A 26,485-nucleotide genomic window follows, 5' to 3' on the forward strand; every position below is an offset into this window, starting at 1 on the left:
CTCACTCTAGCCTGTGCAACAAAGCGAGACTCTGTCTCAAAAAAAAAAAGCTTTCTAGCAATAAAATGTAAAAAGAATTTACATATGACTTTCTATGTAACTAATATATGACTTGATGGATAGTATCTTTTGTAGAATGTAAAATTATTTACGTGTAGATGTATTTATTATTACTAATTAGAAACCAAAGGCTTATATAAAATGTGTTCCTGCTGGGTATAGAGGCTCACACCTGTAATCCTAGCACTCTAGGAGGCTGAGGTGGGAGGATCACTGGAGCTCACAAATTTGAGACCAGCATGAGCAAGAGCGAGACCCTGTCTCCACTGAAAATAGAAAAATTAGCCAGGCGTCATGGTGCATGCCTGTAGTCCTAGCTACTCGGGAGTGTGAAGCAATAGAATCGCTAGAGCCCAGGAGTTTGAGGTTGCAGTGAGCTACAATGATGCCAGCACACTCTACCTAGGGTGACAGAGGAAGATTCTGTCTCCAAAAAATAAATAAATGTTTAAAAATGCATATTTTAAAAATTAAAAATATGTAAATAAACTATAAAAAAAGTGTTCCTGTAGAATACTGAAGTTTATGTTAGAGTTGTGATTTTCTTTGGATCTTTACTTGATATAGTAATAATAGAAAAAAATCCAGAGTAACAGATAATTGACAGTTCCCTTGAATGTCTTTAAAATATTCAGTTGTTTCAAGTGGGGTTTTGACAGCATCTGTATAGAAATCAATTAAGATTTGAGTTATCTGGCCAGTGCCTGGAGTGTTCAAGCCTTGTATGACTCTGACTGAAAGGGTATCAAGGGAAAATTGACTTTTAGTTACGTGAAATAAAGTGTTTGACGTATTTATTCTGTCTAGATAAGAACCATTCTACCTCTCCACCATGTAAGTTTCTGTGGAAGGTACAGGCATAGCCAGAAAGTTTTTCAAGAAGGATCTATGGAAACGCCCAGATTTTGGTGAAATATCTGTTTATTTTCCATAGAATGGAAAGAGGCAATTTCAGAAACAGAAAAGTTAAAGACTGGTGTTAGCAGTGGGCAGCTTTTTTTCTGAAAGGATTTTGATGATGGTGCCTCTAGGTCTGCTGATTTTTATTTAACACACTGTATCCTTTTTATTTCTCTGGATAGGTACAGAAGTATTGATGGTTGTCAGTGATCAAATAGTTAAGTGGGTCTAAAATTAATGTCTTTCTCTTTGGACTGTAAATGAATGGACTCTGACTTACAGATTTTTGAGATGAAAGCAAGTATATGTTTTTTGCCTGACTAGCAAATGAAAACAATGTTTTCACTCTGGGAGGCTGCGGTGGGAGGGTCACTTGAGGTCAGGAGTTCAACACCAGCCTGAGCAAGAGTAAGACCCTGTCTCTGCAAAACAGAAAAAATTAGCTGGGTGAGGTGGCACATGCCTATAGCCCCAGCTACTTGGGAGCCTGAGGTAGAAGGATCATTTGAGCCCAGAGTTTGTGCTTATGGTGAGTGAGCAAGGATGATGCCACTGCACTCTACCCAGGTGATAGAGTGAGACTCTGTTTTTTTTTTTTTAAAAAAAAAAACACATTCTCCCCTATTATAAAATATAGTATATGCTTGTTGTTGAAAAAAATCCAGATAATACAAAGATTTAAACACTCAAAATTTTGCCATCCACCTAAGTCAGCTAAATTCATTGTTGTGGTGTTTATCTTTCTAGTTTTTTCTGCCTGCCTGTAAGTGTATATATTTCATAAAAATTAGATCATTATACTTGTTATTCTACAGCCTGCTTTTTCCAGCAGTATATTGTAGAGAGATCTCCATGTCTATGAGTATTGATCTGCGTTGTTTTTCATGGCTGCATAGCATTCACTTGAAAAACTAACACGTGGTCGTTAGGGAATAACCAAAAAATCTAGAAGGTCTTTAAGTTTGACTAAGGAAAGAAGTTTATGTAGTAGATAAACTGTACTCTCCCATCCATTGAAAGTATGCTAGTTTTTAGAAATTTTGGCTCTAGCCTTCTGAATAAGATTTAAATGATTCTTTTGGCACATCCTCTTGATAGCTTTTCTCAGTTTAAAGTGATAAAAATCTTCGTGTTGGATGGTGTTAAAAGATTCTAGGTGGAGTCCAAGAATCTCAGAAATGAGGATTGATAGTAACAGACAAGTTGTGGCCTGTGATTCATTCGATTTTAGTAAAAGCTGAACATTGTAGTTCCTTTGAATGGAACTGCATTTGAATTGAAATCACTTTGGAGGTTTGGGTTGAAACATAACAAAGTTTTTTTTTGAATGCTGAAAGTTACTTATGGAAACCTCTATTTCTGGTTTTTAACTATATAATTTTATCATTCTACTTGTTTGTATTGTAAAACCAAGGATTAGCAATATTATAAGATAGAATATGATTACTTAGAAATTACTCAGAAAAATTAAAAAAATTTTAAAATCCATAGGAAGTACTTAGTGATTGCTTAGTAGGTGTTATATGCTTTAAGAGGACAGATGAGAAGATCCAACTATTAAGTAGATGTTTCCCTGATAAAAGATTTAAATGAAGTCTTAATATTTTCTAGTACTTCTATCACTTATTGTCCTAGTCCATTTTCTGTTACTATAAAGGAATACTTGAGGCTGGGTAATTTATAAAGAAAAGAGATTTATTTGGCTCACAGTTCTGCAGGGTGTACAGGAAGCATGGTGCCAGCATCTGCTTCTCGTGAGGGCTTCAGGAAGCTTCAGTCATGGTGAAAGGGCAAGGGGATGGGGATGCCACGTGTCTTGAGAAGGGAGCAAGGGGGTGGGGAGGTGCTATGCTCTTTTAAACAACCAGCTCTTATGTGAACTAATAGAGCGAGAAGTTGCTTATTAATCACTCACTCATTACTGTGGGGAGGGCACCAAGCCATTCATGAGGGACCTGCCCCATGATCCAAACACTTCCCACTAGGCCCTACCTCTGTTGAGATCAGATTTCAACATGAGAGTCAGAGGGGACAGATATTCAAACTATATCACCTGTCATGCCTTCATAATTTATAAACATTTTTATGTTAACTCACAGAATCTTGAGACGTCGTGATAATCATAATCACAATAGTATTAGTTAATTTTAGTAAATTATTGCTTTCTGTAAATGCTGTCTGAAGCACTTTGTACAGTTTTAACTTGTTTAATTTTTACAGCCATGTGAGATAATTAGCATTATTGTTAATGATAAGCATTTTTCAGGGTTGCCATTTAAGAAGCTATAAGTGTTGGACAACTCAAGTATTATCCTATTTAAATTCGATATTTAACTCTAGAGGAGAGTGGTCCCTATGTAAGCAGACTTCCTTTTTTTTTTTTTTTTTTTTTTTTTTGAGACAGAGTCTGGCTCTGTTGCCCAGACTAGAGTGCTGTGGCATCAGCCTAGCTCACAGCAACCTCAAATTCCTGGGCTCAAGCGATCCTACTGCCTCAGCCTCCCAAGTAGCTGGGACTACAGGCATGCGCCACCATGCCTGGTTTTTTTCTATATACGTATTAGTTGACCAATTAATTTCTTTCTATTTACAGTAGAGACAGGGTCTCGCTCTTGCTCAGGCTGGTTTTGAACTCCTGACCTCGGGCAATCCACCTGCCTCGGCCTCCCAGAGTGCTAGGATTACAGGCGTGAGCCACTGCGCCTGGCCTTAACTTCATTTTTTTTAAAAAAACATAGTTACTAATGATATGTGTGTACCTGTTGGATATTGCACAACTTCTCAAACCTTGGAATCATTGGACACTGCCAACTTCATTTCCTGTATCACACTGATTTTTATGGGAGGTTGGTTTTTATCACAGCAGCCCCAAACCCCAGCTTTGCAAAAATAGAATTTCATTGGGAGGAATATGGCATTATCTAATGTTAGTAGTGTAAACTACCTCAATGTAGTTTATGGGATGTCCACAGATGTTGAGTAATCACTGTTTCTCCCTCATTTAAAATATGATTGGTGAACCTTGAGTCTTCTTTGTGCACTGTCTGGGAACCAGAGCTTTACTGTTACAGAACATACACTTTGGGGCCAGTGTTGCTATGCTTTGTCCCTTAGTATATTTGGTCAAAGCCTTAATTTCTTCATCTTTATAAAAGAAAGATGAAAACATCATCCACATGCAGTTGTTGAGAGTAAAGCTCTTGGCAAGTGCCTGAATAATACTTGGTTTATAGACCCCAATAAATTTTAGTTCTGTTGATGGTTACGAAACAGAGTTAGATTTGCATAGAGGGAAAGTTGGTTCAAGGAATAAACTAATGGTGAGTGGAGTGAATATTCTTGAATGGAAGTAATCATAGACTATATCTTTTCATGTATAGGTGAAAATTTGGTTTGTTCTTTCAGCTTGGCTGCTTTTTAACTGTATGTAAATGAAATAACTACAGGGAGTGCCAGGATAAAGTTATCTAAAAAAATTGAATATTGATGGTTTGCTTATCAGATATTTTATAACCTTGGCAATGATAGAGATTCTGTTCACAACTTATATGCTGTGTTAATACTTGATTCTGGACACTTCTTTGTAACCATATAACATTAGCTTTGAAACTAACAGCATCAAATTATTTTCTGTTTAAATATAAGTACTCTAGCTGGGCACAGTGGCATTCACCTGTAGTCCTAACTACTTGGGAGACTGAGGCGAGGGAGGATTGCTTAAGCCCATGAGTTTGAGTCTAGCATGGGCAACGTAGTGAGATCCTGTTTCTAAAAATAAATAAAATAAGGGAGAAAATTTTAAGTATTCTTATTTATGTCAAGGGCACTAGCTTCTTTGACCTATTACTATTAGTACTCTAATTCATGAGAGTATTACCTCTGTGCTATTAAAAAAGTAAAACAAATAAATAGGTACTGAAATAATCAATTTTTTTTTTTTTTTTTTTTTTTTTTGAGACAGAGTCTCCCTTTGTTGCCCAGGCTAGAGTGAGTACCGTGGCATCAGCCTAGCTCACAGCAACCTCAAACTCCTGGGCTCAAGCAATCCTGCTGCCTCAGCCTGCCAAGTTAGCTGGGACTACAGGCATGTGCCACCATGCCCGGCTAATTTTTTCTATATATATTAGTTGGCCAATTAATTTCTTTCTATTTATAGTAGAGACGGGGTCTCCGCTCTTGCTCAGGCTGGTTTCGAAGTCCTGACCTCGGGCCTCGGCCTCCCAGAGAGCTAGGATTACAGGCGTGAGCCACCACGCTGGGCCTTAATCAATTTTTTTTTGAACTTTAATTTTTTGGAAACAAAGTCTTGCTCTGTTACCCAGGCTGGAGTGAGTGCACTGGCATGATCATAGTTCATTGCAGCCTCAAACTCCTAAGCTCAACCAGCTCTCCCGCCTCAGCCTCCTGAGTGGCTAGGACTATAGCCATGCACCACCATGCCTGGCTAATTTAAAAAAAAAAAAAAAAATTTTTTTTTTTTATAGAGACAGGATCTCAGTATGTTGTCCAGGCTGGTCTTGAACTTCTGGCCTTGAGAATTCCGCTTGCCCAGGCCTCCTAAAGTGCTGGGATTATAAGCGTAAGACACTGTGCCTGGCCTGAAATAATCACTTATAAAATGTCAGGCTAGTTACTTTAGTTGTTCAAGATGGATTTTTTTTAAAAAACATGTTTTATTTCTGGGCTTAATGAAAACTTTATACTGATTATGTAAGGATGTGATTTGTCTCTAGAAAACTGAAGAGAAGGACCTTTTCAGTTGCTATTTAACAACTACTGAAACACATTCAGACTAGCTGTTTAAGGGAAAGTCATCTCTATGTAGAAATAGAAGCAATATCATACAAATCACAGATGTCTGAGGTATAAATGTAAATTATTTCCTTTAAATATCTTTGGAGAGCCATGAACTTCTTGAAACTATCTTTCAGTTAGTTTTTAAAAAGGATCTGTATTTTATAACTCAGATCTAATGGAAATTACATACATATTGATTAGGAATTCTTAAACAGTGTTCATGCTACTGTTACCAAAATGGAAAATGGTTAGAAGAATCTAGATTTCTAAAAATGTTAATTTTGTTTATTCGTAAAATTGTTTTTAAAATATCATTGGTATCATAATGATGCTTGAATATTCATGGTGTACTTTAAATTCTTTTAATTTAAAATTTTTTGATATATTCATACAACTAAATACAGTATTTCTGATATTAAGTCAGGAAAATTTTTATGGGTTTCATTAAGGAATGAAATTAGTTTTGGCCAATTTGGAAAAATGCTGATTTTCCAGTTATTGGGAATCTCATTGCATATTCATGACAGTCTTTCCTTCCAAAGCACAAGAATCTGTGGAGTTACCTTTTGTGATGTCTTCTGGCGACCCAACCTTCACTGTCTTCAAACTTTACTCTCATTGATTTAGGAGATGGAGGCAGAAGTTCTTTAAGGCCTGCCTGTCCTTTTGACTGTCTCATGTGGGTTCTGAAAAGGTACAAATCTCAACCAAGCAATCCCTGCCAAAATTCTGGTCATAACTGACTGCAAAAAGACTAGAATGGGTGTGATTTGGCTTCTTCACTTGAGTTGACAGATTTGGCAAACCCCACTATCGGACAAAATAGCTTATCACCTCTATTGACTTAGTTTTTTTAAAAGTGAATAGAAAAAGTTTGAAAAAGAATCATTATTTATGGATAGTTTCATCAGTTCTAAGAAACTCTGTTAAAGTAATATACTGTAGAAAAAGTAATGAGAAAATATTTTTAATTTAACAGTCTTATAGTACTAGAATGGTATATAGTCTGTGCTTTCTGATATAGATAATTTGTGAGGGTGTGATTAAAAGGTAGCAGTGAAATTTGTTCTTATTAGCTGCCTTGTAAACACTCTGAAACTTTGTGGTTTATATAACAGTCTGACATCTTTGCTTTAAAAGTGATCATATAACTGCAGTTGCATCTAATTTGTCCAGTCAGATTCCACTGCTTGATGCTGTACCTTCAGAACAGTTTCTTGTTTATTTTAGCTTGTTGGGTATCCTAATGAACAACCGTTTTCAGCTATGTTAAATTCTACAGAGTTATATAGCATTGCTCTGATACAGGTTAATTAGCTGGAAAAAAATTTCAGATGTGTTTGGGAGGATGCATTTTGAATTTAAGCCTCTCTCGGGATATGAAATCTTGAGTGGAAAATAGTTTGCAGCAGTCACCAACCTTTTTGGTACCAGGGACTAGTTTCATGGAAGACAGTTTTTTCATGGACCTTGGGGGTAGAGGGAGGTTGTTTTGGGATGATTCAAGCATGTAACATTTACTGTGTATTTTTATTTCTGTTATTATATTGTAATATATTATGAAATAATTATACAGCTCACTATAATGCAGAATCTAATGCCACCATTGATCTGACCGGGTGGTGCTCAGGTCGTGATACAAGCTATGGGGACCGGCTGTAAATACAGATGAAGCTGGGCTAGCACACCCACTGCTCACCTCCTGCTGTGTGGCCTACTTTCTAATAGGTCATGGGCTGGTACCGATACCAGTTTGTGGTCTGGGGGTTGGCAACTGTAGGTTTAGAGGATTTAATATGTATGAAGATATCTTCATATCTCAGACTGTGGAATGGTGGTGGGTAAGAATAGTTAACACAGAATTAAAATTCCAAAAATAGAGATCTGCCCAAACCTAGACACCTTGTTTTATTAAGTTGTGTTTTAAATAGTCCTTTGGAATAAAAATGAATATATTGAATGTGTACATTCTGAATGATTGAACTGTAATTGCTTAAAGTAATTAACTGTTTTGGAATAAATAATAGAAAGTTGGTAGACTGTAGAAATATAATCTTTTTCTTTTTCTTTCTTTAATATACAGGGAAGTAGAGATAACATGAGTATTGTACTAGTTTGCTTTTCAAATGCCCCCAAGGTCTCAGATGAAGCAGTGAAAAAAGATTCAGAGTTGGATAAGCTCTTGGAATCACGGGTTGAAGGTAAGAAAGATGCTTTTTTTTATTCTTTCTTTTATTTAGAAGGAAAGTAAAAGTAGTCTTCCTTATCAAATGATTATTTTAAAATTTCCTTAAGAAAAACAAGTATTTTGAAACTAGGCCTTAAAAAACCTCTATGTAGGCCAGGCGCGGTGACTCACGCCTATAATCCTAGCACTCTGGGAGGCAGAGGTGGGCGGATCGTTTGAGCTCAGGAGTTCGAGACCAGCCTGAGCAAGAGTGAGACTGCGTCTCTACTAAAAATAGAAAGAAATTAATTGGCCAACTAAAAATATATAGAAAAAATTAGCTGGGCATAGTGGTACTACCTGTAGTCCCAGCTACTCGGGAGGCTGAGGCAGGAGGATTGCTTGAGTCCAACAGGAGTTTGAGGCCGCTGTGAGCTAGGCTGATGCCACGACACTCTAGCCAGGGCAATAAGAGTGAGAATCTGTCTCAAAAAAAAAAAATCTATCTGCCTAAGATTACTGTCTTGGACCAATGTTGGGATTTATTGGCCTGGGAGAAATTGAATATGTCTGTTATACCAACAAAGAGAACATAATTTGAAAACAGTCCATTAAAGCTTGCTTTTTTTTTTTCCTTTCCCTGATTACATTCCTAAACAGAAAAGTTGCAAAAATATCACAAAGAGCTCCCATGTACATGTAGAATCCTTTTATTAGATTCCTCATTTGTTTATATTATACCACATTTGCCTTATCTCTCTCTATACTTTCTGTAACATTCTTATATTCTTTCTCTTCCCCTCCACTCCCCCCCCATATTACTCATCTTTTTTCTAAACTGAGAGTAAGTTGCAAATATGATAGATATCCCAGTACCCCTTAACATAACAAGGATGGTCTCTATATAAAACTAGTACATCTATCAAAATTAGGAAATTAACATTGATAAAATATTACTATGTAATAATATACAGATCTTATTCAGATTGCCCTAATTGTCCCTGTAATGTGATTTGCAGGATCCAGTCTAGAGCATGTGCTACATTTAGCTGTCATGCTTCTTTATTCTCTCTCAATTTAAAAGTTCACTTGTCTTTTCTTGTTTTTGTTGACTATGACTTTTTTCAAGAGTACAGGTTAGTAACTTTGTAGAATGTTCAAGTTGGGTTGCCTAGTGTTTCCTCTTGATAAGATAAGATTTAGGTTATACATTGACAGGAATACCAAAGAAATGATTCTAGCTGCTTCTCAGTGTATCATGTCAGGAGCCATGTGATATTGATTTGTCCTATTGTTGAATCATAATTTTAACACTTTTTATGACTTGCTTAAAGGTGTTGTCTTTTAGGTTCTCCATTGAATTATGTTATACCTTATAAATACTTAATAAGTATGTTAGACTTACTAATAAGCATTCTAGGGGAGATACTTTGAGATTCTATTCCTCATCATGTTTTCAGCAACTAGTTTTAGCATCCATTGGTGATTCTTGCCTGAATTCAGTTACCACTAGAATAATAGCCAAATGGTGGTTTTCTGATTCAGTCATTCCTTTTATATGTATTAGTTAGCATTTTACTGCAAGGAAAAATTTTCTCTTTTACCCATTTTTTATTTATATGAACATGAACTGACAGATTCCTGTTTTATTCATTGTGTTATAAACTGTTACTATATTATTTATTTTGATGCTTGTATTGTCCTAGATTCAGCCCGTGAGAGCCTCTTCAAGCTTGCTGTATTGTTCTTTTGACCTGTCCCCATAATTCTTGGAGCACTTCCTACTTTGTGGCATAATTAAGCATTCCAGGCTCATCTTTATTTTCCCTGTACAATCCTTTAATGGGCCATTTTCCCAGTGATCTCTTTTAGTTTAGGGGAGAACAGTATTTAGGAATTGAGATTTGGGTATTAGGTGTGCTATTGGGTTATTTATGTTCCTTGACCCTCTAGGAGTACAGAACTACACACACACACACACCATATTGTATATGCGTATATTTCTTTCTATCTCCATCCGTTAGTCATCTATTTATCTGTTGTTCTCACCAATATCTCCAACTGTACAATACTACAGGATTTATTCTAGTTTTCTCACTTTTCATATTTGTAACTCCTTTCTGTTTTAGTGAGAAACCTGGCTCCTACTAATCAGTTAAAGAAATCTTCTGTAACTGCTAACCCTGGTGCAGATGCCTTCCTCACTCTACATTGGCTTTGATAACCCCATTCTAGGTTGTCCCACACAATACTAAAGCTTTTGTTATTATGCCTAAGCATCGATACTCCATGCAACTCTGCTGCTGCCCCTGTTGTCCCCTCTACTCCCTGAAAGACTTGATTTGGTTAGATAAGCAAATCTAATGCTTTTGGGCTGAATTATTCAGGAATGAAAAGAGGGTGGAAGCTAGTATGTTTATCTTAAATGTAAATTCTGATATGTTTGGGTTTAAATCTGTCATTTTACTTTCCTATGTTTCATCTCTTCCTTTTCCTTTTTTTTCCACTTGCCTTTTTTTGGATTAATTATATTCTAGTTCATCCGAGCATTTGTTTATTCCTTTAGAAATATTCCTTTAGAAATTCATTTAATGGTTACCCCCAGAAATTGAGAAATGTATATTGCAGTCTTAAGGCCCTGGAGATTGTGACAGGATCATAATTTTAATACTATTTCTTGATTTTATATATGCTGTTTTTGAGATGTGAAATTTTTATGGAATTACATTGTCAATTTTCCCCCCTTTTTTGGGGGTGGGGAGGAGCTTGATGGTCATATAGAATTCTTCCCCCAATTCAAGGTTACATATTGACCTATAGTTCTTCCTAACACCTTCGTGGCTTTATTCCTTTTTTTTTTTTTTTTTTTTTTTTTTTTTGAGACAGAGTCTCGCTTTGTTGCCCAGGCTAGAGTGAGTGCCGTGGCGTCAGCCTAGCTCACAGCAACCTCAAACTCCTGGGCTCGACTGATCCTTCTGCCTCAGCCTCCCGGGTAGCTGGGACTACAGGCATGCGCCACCATGCCCGGCTAATTTTTTATATATATATCAGTTGGCCAATTAATTTCTTTCTATTTATAGTAGAGACGGGGTCTCCCTCTTGCTCAGGTTGGTTTTGAACTCCTGACCTTGAGCAATCCGCCCGCCTCGGCCTCCCAAGAGCTAGGATTACAGGCGTGAGCCACAGCGCCCGGCCCTTTATTCCTTTTAATAGAAAATATATCAGAGCAGGGTACGGTGGCTCACGCCTGTAATCCTAGCACTTTAGGAGGCTGAGGCAGAAGGATCGATTGAGCCCCCAGTAGTTTGAGGTTGCAGTGAGCTATGATGATGCCACTGCACTCTAGCCAGGGAGACAGGGCTAGACACTGTCTCAAAAAAAGAAAGAAAGAGAGAAGATACATCTGAATGATATAACTTATGATTATAGTGTGAAAGGCTTGTTGAATTTGATCTATTATGAGTTGTATTTTCTATATAGTAGCCATAGTGATTGATGAGAGTTTTGAAATGTAAAAATTTGTGATTTGAAATGTGTAATTATTGTAGAAAAACTCCATTCTTCTGCAAATTTGAGAAGGGGGATTAATCTTTTCTACGTTTGCAATTACCTTAAAAAATGTGCTTAAGGCCTCTTTTTCTTTTTGGTCTGAGATTTCCTCAGCTCTGAATGAATCCTGCTTTTAGATCTCAGTGCTTTTTAGTCCCAGTGAATCCTGCTTTTAAGGTGACGGAAAGATGAGCAACATGTGAGAACACTTTAAAGACCATGCCAGAGGCACTCATATGTCTGTTAATAATATTGTAATTATTAAAAGGAGCTTTTATAGGAGTTAATTATTTTCTCATAAATCATAAACTGTAATATATTGTGGTGGCAGATTGATGTCTGTAATTTATCAAATGGTGGGAGGACTTTTCTTACTGTCTTTTTTCCTCATTCATAAATAAACTGGGTAGTTTTTATTTTAGGAAGAGCTCTCAGTTTGGTTAGCTACTTGTTTTTGGGGTTTTTGTTTGTTTGTTTGTTTGTTTGTTTGTTTGTTTTTTGAGACAGAGTCTTACTCTGTTGCCCCGGCTAGAGTGCTGTGGAAGCAGCCTAGCTCACAGCAACCTCAAACCCCTGGGCTCAAGCGATCCTGCTGCCTCCCAAGTAGCTGGGACTACAGGCAGGTGCCACCATTCCCAGCTAATATATATATATATATATTTATTTATTTAAGTTGTCTAGCTAATTTCTTTTTATTTATTTATTTTTTTTTTAGTACAGACGAGATCTCGCTCTTGCTCTTGCTCAGGCTGGTCTCAAACTCCTGAGCTCAAACGATCCTCCCGCCTCAGCCTCCCAGAGTGTTAGGATTATAGGTGTGAGCCATCAGCCCAGCCTGGTTAGCTACTTGTTATGTGATCTTATCCAACTTGCTTAACCTCTCAAGGCTCCAGTTTCTTTATTCCAAACTAAAGGTAGAGGTTGTTATAATAAATTGTTTAAGAAAAAGCTTATTCATGACACTTGTTAAAGATAGTATGTCAGACTTTTTTCAAGGGCAGGCCGTGGTAAAAGACTTAGGGACCAATACAATGGAATGGGGCCCTGCAGTGGATGAAAAAGATGATCTTAACCTGGACTTGACAAGGATAAGTGGCAGTTTATAACCAAGGAGCAGAGTGTGGGTTGGGGGTCAGTGGAGAGGAAACATCAAGATGAGGGCTAAACTGACTGTGATAGGATTATTGCTGAGGGCAAGCCAGGTAATAAGATATCTTGGGAGGTCAGAGAGCAAGGGTGGCAGATTTTCGACAAAGTAATTTAGCGATATGCTTGCTCAGCTTGGATTCTACTAGGATAGAGATGGAGTCCCAGGGTCAGCCTCCACTGAAAGAACTTAAGAGTCTTGATAAAATTTTGGCCCAAGGAGAGAGTCTTTGTGGAAATAAATGAGATCATGTTTGTTAAGCACCTAGTATGGTGCCTAGCACATAAGTCCTCAGAAAACTAAACTAGCTTTTATTAACTCTTTTGTAATAGCTAAATTTTAATTTCTTAAAAGCGTGGTAAATTCACTTCAACGTGAATTGTTAATATTTAATATTTTTCTTTTCTATAGTTTATATCTTTTTAAAGTATATGCTATACAGTAGAGATGACAAATGTAATATCATGATCTCTGGGGCCTGTAGCAAATACTTAATTGTTATCCCTCAATCAGAAGACTTTAAATTGTTGGCAAGGCAACTGCTACAAATCATTTTGAGTTGATACTTAAGATGTAATTTCTTTTTTATAAGGCAGTGTTCTTCACGGGTGTTATGTTTCTATTTGAGTTTTAAATCATGTAATATGACAATATATTTTAAGGTAAAAGCATTCTGGTGTGTTGGTTGGGTAAGTCTGTATATGTGCTTTTGGTGGTGAGTGGTCAGGTGGGAGAGGTATGTTGAAAGAGGGAATAGTATTTCACCTAAATGGATTAATTAGATACTTAGTGAGTGCTTTCTACATATATTCATTTGTTCAGTGTTTATTGACCCTATGGGTCACCAAGGACATAGCAAAAACCAAAATAAGTCTCATGGAGTTTATATTCTAGTAGAAACCAATAATTTTTTTTAAACAGGAGGTAAATAAAATAGGCTGAACAGAGAAAAACAAGGAATGTTGTTTATGAATGTCTCTTTGAGGAAGGAAGGACATGTGAACAGAGACCTGCATATGGAGAGAGTAGCTTTCTGAGGGAGAAGCATTCCAGGCAAAAAGAACAACCAAGACTGAGAAGGGAATGTGCTTAGTGAGTATGGCTAGGTTAGAATGAGCTAATAGAAAAGTGGAAGAACATTAAGAGAGGTTGCTAGGAAGCACATCATGTAAGGCTCTGTAGACCAAAATGAGGACTTTGGACTTTATTCAAATTGTGATAGGAGGTTGGGTCTCTGTGCCTGTAATCCTAGCACTCTGGGCACTCTTGGAAGGCCAAGGTGTGAGAATTGCTCGAGCTCAAGAGTTCTGAGACCAGCCTGAGCAAGAGTGAGACCCCCATCTCTACAAAAAATAGAAAAATTAGCTGGGCATGGTGGCAAGGTGGCATGTGCCCGTTGAGGAGGCTGAGGTAGGAGGATCTTTTGAGCCTGGGAGTTTAAGGTTGCAGTGAACTATGATGACACCACTGCACTTTACCTTGGGTGACAGAGCGACACTCTGTCTCAAAAAAAAAAAAAAAAGTGATAGGAATTTATTGGAAGATTTTGAGCACAAGACTGACTTTCTCTGACTTTTTTCTAAAGGACCCCTCCTTAGTTGCTGTGTGGAGGAGAGATTGTAAAGAGGGGACAAAGAAGAAGCTAACTGTTAGAAATCATGCATTAATGCAGGTGGCAAATGATGGTGGTGAATTAGACTGGAATGGCACTAATGTGAAAATTGGTTGGTAATGTGCTAGACTGTAGTGCTCAGCTGGGAGAGATTATGTCCCCAGGGGACATGTGGTAATGTCTTGAGACATTTTTGATGTCACAACTGAGAGAATACTACTGGCATCTAGTGAATAGAGGCCAGGAATGCTGTTTAGCATTCTGCAATGTGCAGGACAGCTCCCACAACAAAAAATTGTCTTGTCTAAAATGTTAGCATTGTGAAGGATGAGAAACACTATGCAATAAAGATACAAGTCTAAGATAGAAAAATTATAGTCCTGCCTTCATGAAGCCTGCAGTCTATGGATACAGTAAACATCATGTTCATGGGAGTATACAGCATGACTGTGGTATAAGTCTGGATGTGTATGGGAATATATAGCAGTGTACCTACTCTAGATTTAGGTTAGAGGAGGATTTGAGAACGTGATACATAAAGTTGAAGCCTGAAAGATGAAAATCTTTGTATGTTCAACATACAAAGGATTGCTTGGATTGGCACAAGAAGTGTTCCAAACCAAGGAAAGAGTACATGCAAAGATACAGAAGCAGGAGAAGGCTTCTTTGAATAGAACCTTTGGAGATGGACTCGGGCAGGGTTGAAAGAGTGATGAACAATAAGGTCAAAGTCTTGTGAGGTGCATGGTAAACAGTTTGGATTTTGCATCTTGAGAGCTGCTGGAGACACTGCTTTTTTGTGGTCTTAAAAGTATGTACTCGTTTGATTTTTGAGGAGTTCATGTCTTGATAATGTCCAAATAATCATGCTTTTAAAAATCTGTTTCCATATATTGTAAATAGAAATGGAAAGTGTAAATTTTTTGTTCTGTTCTAAGCAAGTGTTGTATTTATTTTCCTTTTTTCCTTTAAATAAATTGTTTTATTTATTTATTTATTTATTTATTTATTTATTTATTTATTTTTGAGACAGAGTCTCCCTTGTTGACCAGGCTAGAGTGAGTGCTGTGGCGTCAGCCTAGCTCACAGCAACCTCAACTCCTGGGCTCAAGCAATCCTTCTGCCTCAGCCTCCCGAGTAGCTGGGACTACAGGCATGTGCCACCATGCCCGGCTAATTTTATATATATATTAGTTGGCCAATTAATTTCTTTCTCTTTATAGTAGAGACGGGGTCTTGCTCAGGCTGGTTTCGAACTCCTGACCTCGAGCAATCCGCCCGCCTCAGCCTCCCAGAGTGCTAGGAAAAATAAATTGTTTTATAACCTAATGATCTATTTAGGTATCAAAAAACCTATACAGGCCGGGCGCTGTGGCTCACGCCTGTAATCCTAGCTCTTGGGAGGCCGAGGCGGGCGGATTGCTCAAGGTCAGGAGTTCAAAACCAGCCTGAGCAAGAGCGAGACCCCGTCTCTACTATAAATAGAAACAAATTAATTGGCCAACTGATATATATATAAAAAAAATTAGCCGGGCATGGTGGCGCATGCCTGTAGTCCCAGCTACCCGGGAGGCTGAGGCAGAAGGATCACTCGAGCCCAGGAGTTTGAGGTTGCTGTGAGCTAGGCTGACGTGGGCCACGGCACTCACTCTAGCCTGGGCAACAAAGCGAGACTCTGTCTCAAAAAAAAAAAAAAAAAAAAACCTATACAGTGATTTTTAATCTTCCCCGTTTTCCTTACAATTCTTATCCAGCTATGGCTTTCATTTACCTGTAAATATGGCATTAATAACTTTTATGTTGTTTTACTTAAAATTAGATAAAAGGTATTTTTCCATGTAGCTGTTACTGTGTTCATAGGGACCATTTTTAGTGATTATAAATAAATCATTTCACTTAGTGGCTACACCAGCATTTTCTTAACTGGCCCCTTATTGTTGGACATTTAGTTTGTTCTAGTTTTTCCTTTATGAATAATGCTGCAATGAACATACATATGCAAATAACTCCCCCCCGCCCCATAACATTTTGGTCAAGAAGTAACTTTTTATGTTACCTTTTAAAATTCCTTGTGTGTTGATGGTAATATTTGTTTTTTACATTTTAAAATAGGTACTACCAAATAGTACCTCTTTTTTCACTTCTTTTTAAGTACTGGGTTATCACATTAATATAGGAACTTTTTTTTAAAAACCCACAGAGATTATGGTGAAGTCTGGTGAGGAAGGAATGCCTGATCTTGCCCATGTCATGCGCGTCTTGTCTGCAGAAAATATCCCAAATTTGCCTCCTGGGGGAGGTCTTGCTGGCAAGTAAGTAGAACAAAAAGAGCTAATTTTGAGCTCATTTATAATTAGTAATTAAATCATTTGGGGTAAGAAAACTTAAATCAGAAGTAAATCAATTATCTCATGACAAAATGGGTTAATGTTTCTTGTACTAGAGAAGAACTCTAAAATTTCATCCAAAAAAGATTTTTTAAATGGAATTATTTATCATACCTTTGAAGATGAAGGTTATTCTCCCCTTGCTAAATTAGAACAAATAAATAGTGCAAAGTCAAATTCTGAGAATGAAATGTAGAAACTATGTTCTTGGCAAGTATTGAGTGTGGCAATTAACTTTTTAGTGTAGTTTTGACAAAGTTTTGAAATATTCACAAACTTAAAATTGTATACGATTTAAGAAAACTAAAGCTTTTTTTTTTAGGCGCAATGTTATTGAAGCTGTTTATAGTAGACTGAATCCACATAGAGAAAGTGATGGGGTAAGTTTTATTTTATTTCCTAAAATTTGAAGTAATTTTACAGTATTAATACTAGATATGAATACATTTGCATAGTGAAGTCTATAATAAATTATGGTATAATAAATTGCTATTTTTAAGGCATCAGTTAAAATTTAAGTATATGTATTGAAATGGAGGTAGAGATAAAATTCTGCTTTCAACATGGATAGATAGCTTTGTTGTCGCTTTGTTGTCACTTTCTGGGCATTGCCTTTTTGTTTGGGCTATCTTCTATTTCCTCCCTGTATGTCTGCTTTTTCTTCTCCTTCCTCCTTAATCCTTTATATGAAGCAAGAATGTGCTTTTAAATATTTTGATTTCTCCTCCAGCAGGCTGCTTACCTTCACCAGAAGTTAGTGATAGTGAGTAAGCTATTACTTTAATGACCAGACCTTTCAGTGTCCCTGTGTGCCCAGTTGGAATACCTCAGGATAATTTCTTTCTGATATTATTGCTGTGTTATGGATATATGAGTGTTGAACTGAGATAACCATTTCTGTTGTGCCCTGCTGTGCGTCATCTGAACAGAAGTCTTTATCCTCTTACTTTTTATTATGCTATCCTTAGAAATGCTGATGAGCTGCCAGCTGCTTGTCTCAGAAGGAAGGAAGTTTTAGGACTGCTACAAGGGTACAAAATAGTGTTTTTTTAAAAACTGCACTCAGTTTCAAAGTCAGCAGTTCAGATTTGTATAGAATTTCTCATAGAGTTTTCAAGTTTTGGGACATCTAACAACAAATGACTTAATTTTTAATAAATCTACTTGAAAAGCTTTAAGGGAGCCAAATTTAGAAGTGAAATTCATTGGGAAGAAAGTTCCCCTATAGATCTCCAGTTCCTCTTGGCAGGTTCGGAGAGAGAGTAATAGCTGTCAGCTAGAAATTGTTTCATCTTGACTGCATTGTTTTTCAGGATTTGTTATGGCATAGCAATATAATATAAATTCTTTTCCTTAAGTGTAAAAGTATCATGGCATAAAGGAAAAAAACTGCAATTAATACAGTTTTAGTGAGTTGAATGAAAGTGATACTATTAATATATATTGCTAATAACGGAATTTATATCTTTGCCCAGAGCAGTGATTCTAAGTCATTTTTTGCAGCAGGTACTTCAAAGTATAAAGAATTCTATCCAAGGGTGTGAAAATTAATTTAAAAATAAAGATATATTATGTGATACATTCAGAGACCCCTCAGTCAAACAATTGAGTATAGGATTTTGATGCGATTAAAAAGTTGGTTATTTGGGAGGTGGAGAGAGGAAAATCTTACCTCTTCAGCTAGATTATAGGTTCCATATTGCATCCACCACCTTGATTAGAGGAAGTAAGCCCATAGAAGTTATTTATTCATTATTAGCCACAGAAGTACTCCATTTCTTCAGGTGTTTCAAAAAGCAACCCTTGCTGAATTTTTTGGTCCCTCAAGAAAATCTCCAAACTAGATGTTTTAAGGTTTAAAACCCTAAATTTCTGTTTAACATACACCAAGGATGACTTAAATTTTTAAAAGAGAAAATAATTATACACAGTAGCTATGTAACAGGAAATAAATAGGCAACAGAACCATCAAATGGTGGGGGGGAATGGTCAATATATTGACCTCGCCTTACATAAGATTATTATATGAACATATGAAATTAGGTATATATATATATATATATATATATATATATATATATATATATATATACACTTAATTACCTTTATAAATAAGCCTTTTATTAACATCAGCAGATCAAACATTGACAGTGTACCATGTAGTGAATTGATGGAGGGAGGAGACTATAAAACATAGCATGGCCCCACATGTGAGTTCGGTGCAGCTTTCACTGTAGTTATAAACACACGAGTTAAATGATAAAAGTGTTTCAAACAGCTTAGTAACAAATAAAAGAAATGACAAAATATAGAAGTTGATTATTGCCGTGTGAATTATACAGTGATTGCTGTGAAAGTTCAGCTAAGTAGGGAAAGTCAGCTTCTAAGAGAAAAGATGATTTGAATAGCAGAAATGAGATGAAGAGGATAACATTTCAAGTGGATGAGAGAGGCAAGAACAAAGTATAAGTGTCTTTGAAAGAAAGAACATCTTTTTGGCTAAAGCAGAGAACTACTATCGTGAAAAATAACAATTTAGTTTGCAGAGGTATTTGTTAAGAGACTGGCTTTTTGAACTTTAGAGTGAGGAACCACCATATGTTTGGAGCATAAGAATGATAGACTTAAAGGAGTATCTGTGACATTTTAATCTGTTTCAAGCATTTGCCATATTAATTTAAAGAGATGGTAGATTCAAGTAGTTGTGAAATAATTGCAGAGACCTATTTACTATAAAAACTGGCTTTGCAGCCCAGAATTCTATTTTGGGAAACACTATCATATCCTTTTAGAATAATAACTGCCTTAGAAAAATGTTGAACCATAATCACAAGTAGCAGAAATGTGTTAAAAAATACTAAGGAATCAGAAAGATTGAGGAAAACATAGACATTTAATTAATTCTTAGCTCTTGATCCACTGTAGCAACGAGTTAGGCACAGATGTGCTCCATAAATGTTTCTTAATTAGATCTTCACAGTGTGAAAGATGTTGCCAGGAGGTACAGTGGTATGAGCTGGGAGTTAAGGGATGGGAAAGATGAAATTATGGAATTAATAGAATGACAGAAGAGGAGAAAGAAAGTATTATGAAAATTAAGTTGTTCTAACTGACAAAAATAAGTTTTTGTTTAGATATAAAAAAAGAGTTCTAGTCAGAGTTAAATTAGTTTTTTTTACATTCCTTAAATATTTGCCCTATATCAGAGATAAAATTGTTCTTCTGTCAGTGCTTATAAATAGTACCATTAGAAATAGGGGTTCATTCATTTTTCTTATATTTAAACAAATCTTTTAAATAAATGCATTTTAAAAAGCTGAGTTGAGTATAAGTCAGAAATTAGGTAATTTTAAATATATTCAGAAAGTTCACTATTGTTAGGGAACTCTTAAGTTGCTTACTAAATTTGTTTTTTAGTTCAACTTTTCAGAATATGTTTGGTCTTTTACTGCAAGCAAAATTGATATTTTCTCAACTTTTAAAATAAAAATTTGTGGAAAAGAGTCTAGCAGGGATTCTTAATCCAGGGGTTCATGGATCCCCAGAAATTTTTTTGAAAATCTCTAGAAAATATAAAACTACGTATTGCTAAAGTTGTTCTTATATTAGGCAGGCTCTGTGATTATATTCCTTTCCTTTCTCTAAAATCCTATTTTGTGTTTGATAACTAGAATATAAATTCTCTGAGATCTGGGACTTCATCTGATTCATTTTTGCCTGTAGTCCAAATAGCTACAACAGGTCTGTTATATGGTGAGAGCTCAGTGAAACCTGTTGAGGAAATACTTATTCATTTATAGTAGTTTGATTAAGACTCCTTAATTTGTATATTTACAAATTGAGTTGAGGTTGCTAATTGGGTGTGAAAATCTATATTTTTAGAGCTTTATTTTTTCCATGGAAAACTGTTAAGTTCTTCCCTCAACAAAGAGCCATAGTGCTTTTGAATTATATATATATATACACCATTATTTGAATTATATATATATCAGTATACCACTGATCAAGTAGTTATGTAAGTTGATAAATTTTTCAAGGGTAAAGGGAGAACTTGTATTTACCCAACACCTACTTGTGCCAAACCCTTTAGAGACACGCACACGCACGCACAGAGTCACAGGTAATCTCCTCAACACCCTTCTTTTATGCATGAGACTTAGAATTAGGGAGATGATGTAGCTTGCCCAGGTCACAAAGATAAATCATGCAGCCTTGAAACTGGCTGACTCCAAAACCTAGTCTCTATTCCATGCTGCCGCTCTAAGGTATTTAAAAATTATGATGTCTGTGCCCCACTTCTGTCTAGCATCCAAGAAAAATTATTTTCCGTTCTTTTTTATGAATCTCATGTTTAATAGTCTTAAGATACTCTATTTTAATAAGGAATATTATATATAAGTTGTTGAAACTCAGCAATCAAGCCCAATTCCTTGTCAGTTATTTTTCATTTAAATACACATTTTTACTTATCCTAATCCAAAGAACTTTTAAGGCATTTGGAGTTTTGAGAAAGGGGAAAAATGGGACAGATTAGGCTCTTACTAAACCCCAAGGAATCCCCATATTCTGTTTTCCAATTGTTAAATTTTGCAGACAATCTTTTAGTCATAGTTGCTTTTACATTTTTATATCAGAGTTTTTAGTGAATAGTAGGTTTTTCTCAGTTGTTTCACATTTATTTTTTTTATTCACTGCTCAGAGCATTCCTGTGGAGAAGAACAGACTTCTATGCTTTGAAATTCGCTAAGTTTAGTCACTAATTTTTAAGGTATGATTGAACATGCACTTATCTGTGTCATCTTGACCATTTAAATGATTCTGTTTAAAATTATTTCAAATTCATTAAATTTTACATGATCCTTCAAATAACATCTAATTTATTAGAATCTTTATTTTTCATTAGTCATTGTTAATTATATTACATGAAGTCATATTTGAGAATTTTTAGTTCTAAACCTGTTTTTTTTTTTTTGGCTGAAATGCAGGGCATTGGACTCCACAAGAAACACAGATTTTTACTAGGCTTCTTTACTTTTCCTCCACTGTTTTAACTATAATAATTATTTAAAGAATTTTGCTAACAAGAGCTATTTTTTTAAAAGTAAATATATTGCCACAAATAAATATTAGCTGGTTAAATTTTATTTTTTAAATGTTCTTAGATTTTTTTCTCCCGTTCTGTTTGTTTTCTGCTTGATTTATGTACATTCCTTTGTCTTATTTGGTGTGAAGCAGTATGTTCATAGTGAGAGATTTGACTTTTAAGCTGTTGGTCAAGCTGACAGTAGAATCTTAAAAACAAAGACTGGGAGGGGGGAGTCATAAATTCTCATCTTAGCAATTCCCTTAAATTTATTATGCAGAGTAATTTTAAACATCCCATCTATTATGATTTTTAATCAATATAACTAATGTCCTATAATTTTATTAATCTTTACCATATCAAGAAAGTACATTATAGACTTTAATATGAAATAATCTGTGATGTAGTTCTATAATAATTTTCACCACTATTTCTTTAGTAAGTGTCTATTTATATGGGGCACTTCCTATGTAAAAACTGTTACCATTAATGTATTAAATAGAATATTCAGATGGACATTGATGTTAATTACACCCATCACAAATCTGACTTCTGTCATTTACTATCATTGTCATCCTGACAAATAAATCTCTCTGAGCCTTAGTTTTTTAATTTATAAAAATGGTGCTTGCAGTACTTATTTCATAGAGTACCTTTGAGGATTAAATAAGATCATGTATATAAAGTGCTTAGCACAAACATTAATTTTCCTTCTCTAAGTGATGGGAGGATATAGAAAGGAATATGAAATTATCTTTACTCTGAAAGACATTATAGTCTAATTGGAGAGACTTGTGAACAGTTGTAAGGCATATTTAATTGCTAAAACAGATGTGTAAAAATAGGTGTGCTATATCAACTGTATGAGTTTAGGTAAAGAAAGTACAGGAACCTAGATAATAGGTTCCTTTTCTAATATTAATGAAAGCCCATGAGAGAGTTATATAATAGTATTTTGCTAAATCAAATGTAATGGCTGACAGATTTCAACCATCTATTGTCTATCTAGCACAATGGGAAGATGTAATTTGCCATAAAGTTAAATCACTTTTAAGTGTGGTCCTTAGCTAAAGTTCTTTTCAATTCAGTGACTGTGATGCTAGCTGTTGTAAAATCTATTTGATTTACAGGTTTGGTTTTGGTATGTCTTTTAAAAAGCAACTATTCTTCCCCAGATATCACTACTATAGCAATTCACAGAAATACAGGTCATTACTATAATAATATAGTGTCAGTTGGAGAGTGAGAGGTACTTTATCTGTTGAACCCACCAGAATTGACCCAAATATAAAAATAGAATAGCCTTTGATCTAACTTTATTAAGTCCAACTCTAAGTAGAATTATACTTTTTAGTCTGTATCAGTGATTCTCAACCATGGTTATGTATCAGAATTACCTGTCAGGCTTTAAAAAAAAACTACCCAGATACAACAAATCTGTGTAACTTAAAATGGAACTTTGGCATCTGTATATAATCCACAGGTGATCCTGATGTGAAACCAGGGTTGATAATCACTTCTATGTGTAAGTAAGCTACTCATTTGAAGCAGATTTTGTTTTATTATCATACAGAAAATTTTTTAATAAAAAAGTAAGATTTGGCCGGGTGCGGTGGCTCACACCTGTAATCCTAGCACTTTGGGAGGCCAAGGCAGGAGGATTGCTTGAGCTCAGGAGTTCAAGACCAGCCTGAGCAAGAGCCAGACCCCATCTCTACTATAAATAGAAAGAAATTAGCCAAACAACTAAAAATAGAAAAAATTAGCCAGGCATGGTGACGCATGCAGAAGGATCGCTTGAGCCCAGGAGTTTGAGGTTGCTGTGAGCTAGGCTGATACCATGGCACTGTAGCCCGGGCAACATAGCAAGACTCTGTATCAAAAATATAAATAAATAAAAATGTAAGGTTTTTCTTTTTTTTTTTTTTTTGTTTTGTTTTGTTTGGGGATTTGGGGGAGGGAAGGAGGGTATCTTAGGCCCTAAATTAAGGTCTCATAAAGCAGAAAATTTCCTCTTGGAAGAAGACCTGATTAAAGACTGACAAGGTTTATCATTAGAATACACTTACGACGTTGTATCTTAACCCTTCCCAAATAGATGATTCAAATGAGAAACTTTATTTAGGGAAACATGCTTTTTTAATATGGGGGCTGGGAGGGAATAGGAAGAAAAGTTTTTTGGTTTTTTTTTATATATATTTTTAGTTGGCCAATTAATTTATTTTTAGTAGAGACAGGGTCTCGCTCTTGCTCAGGCTGGTCTCGAACTCCTGTCCTTGAGCGATCTGCCCGCCTCAGTCTCCCAGAGTGCTAGGATTACAGGCGGTGAGCCACTGCACCTGGCCAGAAGAAAAGTTTTAACAAACAGCACATTTTATTGTATTCTCTCCACATAATAAGTTTTGTAAATTAAAAAAAGGCAGTTTATATGCTTATTGTAGAAAATTGGAAGGTTCGAAGAAAATAAAGTACCTAGAACTCCCCTACCTATTATCATTACATTGCTGTATTTCCTTTCTTTTCAGGCACTTTATATATCCTAAAATGAACAGATATACAGACATAAACATACGGCCAAAACACAGGCTATACACAGTATCATCTCTTGCTTTTTGCTGTGAGGGCACTTTAAAAAAATAGTATTCATGGCTGCGCCTGGTGGCTCGCGCCTGTAATCCTAGCACTTTGGGAGGCCAGGTTGCAGGATTGATTGAGGCCGGGAGTTTGGGAGCAGCCTTTCCAACACAGTGAGACCTCATCTCTCTGAAATAGAAAAATTAGCTGGGCATGGCAGCTTGCACCTGTAGTCCTACCTACTGGGAAGGCTGAGGCATGAGAATCACTTGAGCCAGGAACTTAAGGTTTATTGCGTTATGATGGATGACACCAGTTACTGCACTTTAGCCTGGGCAATAGAGCATAGCCCTATCTAAAAAAAATAAATTAGCATTCTTGTGGTTTCTTTTTCTAATAAACATTACAATTTATTGTGTGGTTTTATTAGTGTTATTTTTATTTCAGGATTATGGGGTAATAGTCTCTAAAGATGATTAAGAGTTTGTGTTAGATCATCTTTATCACAGTATCTTTTTTTGTATTTTATTTTCTCAACATTTTATGATGAAAACCTCCAAACATATATAAAAGTGAAATGATATGTTGAATACCTGTACATCTTCTACCTAGATTCAACAATTGTTAAGATTTTGCCACAGTTGCTCTCTCTCATCGTGTGTGCATGCGCATATACGCTATTTTTTTCTTTTTCTTTTTTAGCTGAACCCTTTGAAAGCCAATCGCAGACATCATAATATTTTACCTCTAAACATTTCAGCATGTAGCTCTTAACAATGAGGATATTTTTCTATATAATCATTATCATTATCATACCTAAGAAAATGAATAATAAATTTTATAATGTCATATAATGTTGAGCCCAAATTTCCCCACTTGTCCCCAAAATGACTATTATGATTGTTATTTTGAATCATGGTCTAATCAGATCAAGTCATCAGTGAAACACTGTAAACAAACACTCCTACTGTTTTTTTTTTGAGGCAGAGTCTCACTTTTGTTGCCCGGGCTACAGTGCCGTGGTATCAGCTTAGCTCACAGCAACCTCAAACACCTGGGTTCAAACGATCCTCCTGATTCAGCCTCCCAAGTAGCTGGGCTACAGGCACGCACCACCATGCTCGGCTAATTTTTTATATATACATGCGTTTAGTTGGCCAATTCATTTCTTTCTATTTATAGTAGAGACAGGGTCTCACTCTTGCTCACACTGGTTTTGAACCCCTGACCTTGAGCAATCCACCCACCTCAGCCTCCGAGATTGCTAGGATTACAGGCGCCTCCTACTGTTTTTTTCCTCCTCTTGACACAGACTTTGAAGAGTCTGAGCCAGTTTTTTATCCGTTTGTCCTACATTCTGGATTTGTTATGATTGTCTCATGGTGTGCTTTAGCTTGATCCTCTATTCTCTGTTTTTCTGTAAACTGAGAATTAGCTTTATTAGATTTATATTAAACATTTTTGTCAAGACTACAGGACAATTACTTCATAATGCATCCTGTCAGGAGGCACATAATGTAAGGCTGTTTTGAATTTAGTCTGTCGGCTTAACTATGATCAACTTGGATGGTTAGAGCTCGTTCTGTTAACAAGATTAAGTAGTTATACTATTATAGAAACCTGTAGATTTTCCAAGGATTGAGTAGTTTACTATTCATATAACATTTAAAGTAATTTGTCTATTTTTACCTAGATGTTTTTATTAAAATATTTAAAGCAAAAAATAAAATTTTTATCCATGAAAGGTTTAAAATCTTCCCTAAATCCACAGTTTAAATTTATATAGTTTTATATTTTGTATTTCCTCTCCTACTTATCATTTAGGAGAAATGATGAAGAAACTAATGTTCTGATGGCCTGCTTTTCTGTCCTTCTCCTACCTCTTTAAACACTAATTTTCTTTGCACTAAATCATTTATAGCCAATTACTTTTTTTTAAGTAAGTCAGTTTTAGGAAATGCTTGTGTTGCTGTTGAATTCTAAAAGCAGAGTAAATTTCAGATTAAACTTCGAGTAACAATGTGAAATAAGACATAACCTAGTTAGTGGCGATTTGCGAAATATAACTTTTGAGATATTACAATTGAAAGTTTTTATTAATTGACACAGGTAAGAATTGATATTTAATAAAATGTTTTCCTGCCTAGACTATATTACTTATGGTAGAGAAACTAGTGTTTTGCTGTAATATGTTATGAAATACATGTAA

General features: G+C 35.8%; 1 protein-coding gene across 5 annotated transcripts in view; it reads left to right on the forward strand.

Annotated features, from left to right (window-relative positions):
- PPM1B (protein phosphatase, Mg2+/Mn2+ dependent 1B) overlaps positions 1-26,485 on the forward strand; it is an 81,271-nt gene that overhangs the window by 40,367 nt on the left and 14,419 nt on the right. For all 5 annotated transcript variants that reach the window (XM_076000712.1, XM_012756283.2, XM_076000713.1 and 2 more), the window contains 3 exons: positions 7,841-7,958; positions 16,433-16,544; positions 16,942-16,999. In XM_076000712.1, coding sequence (XP_075856827.1) covers positions 7,841-7,958; positions 16,433-16,544; positions 16,942-16,999 — 288 coding nt within the window. The remainder of the gene's footprint in view (positions 1-7,840; positions 7,959-16,432; positions 16,545-16,941; positions 17,000-26,485) is intronic.

Source organism: Microcebus murinus, chromosome 3 (genome assembly GCF_040939455.1).
Source record: "Microcebus murinus isolate Inina chromosome 3, M.murinus_Inina_mat1.0, whole genome shotgun sequence".
NCBI classification, from domain to species: domain Eukaryota; kingdom Metazoa; phylum Chordata; class Mammalia; order Primates; family Cheirogaleidae; genus Microcebus; species Microcebus murinus.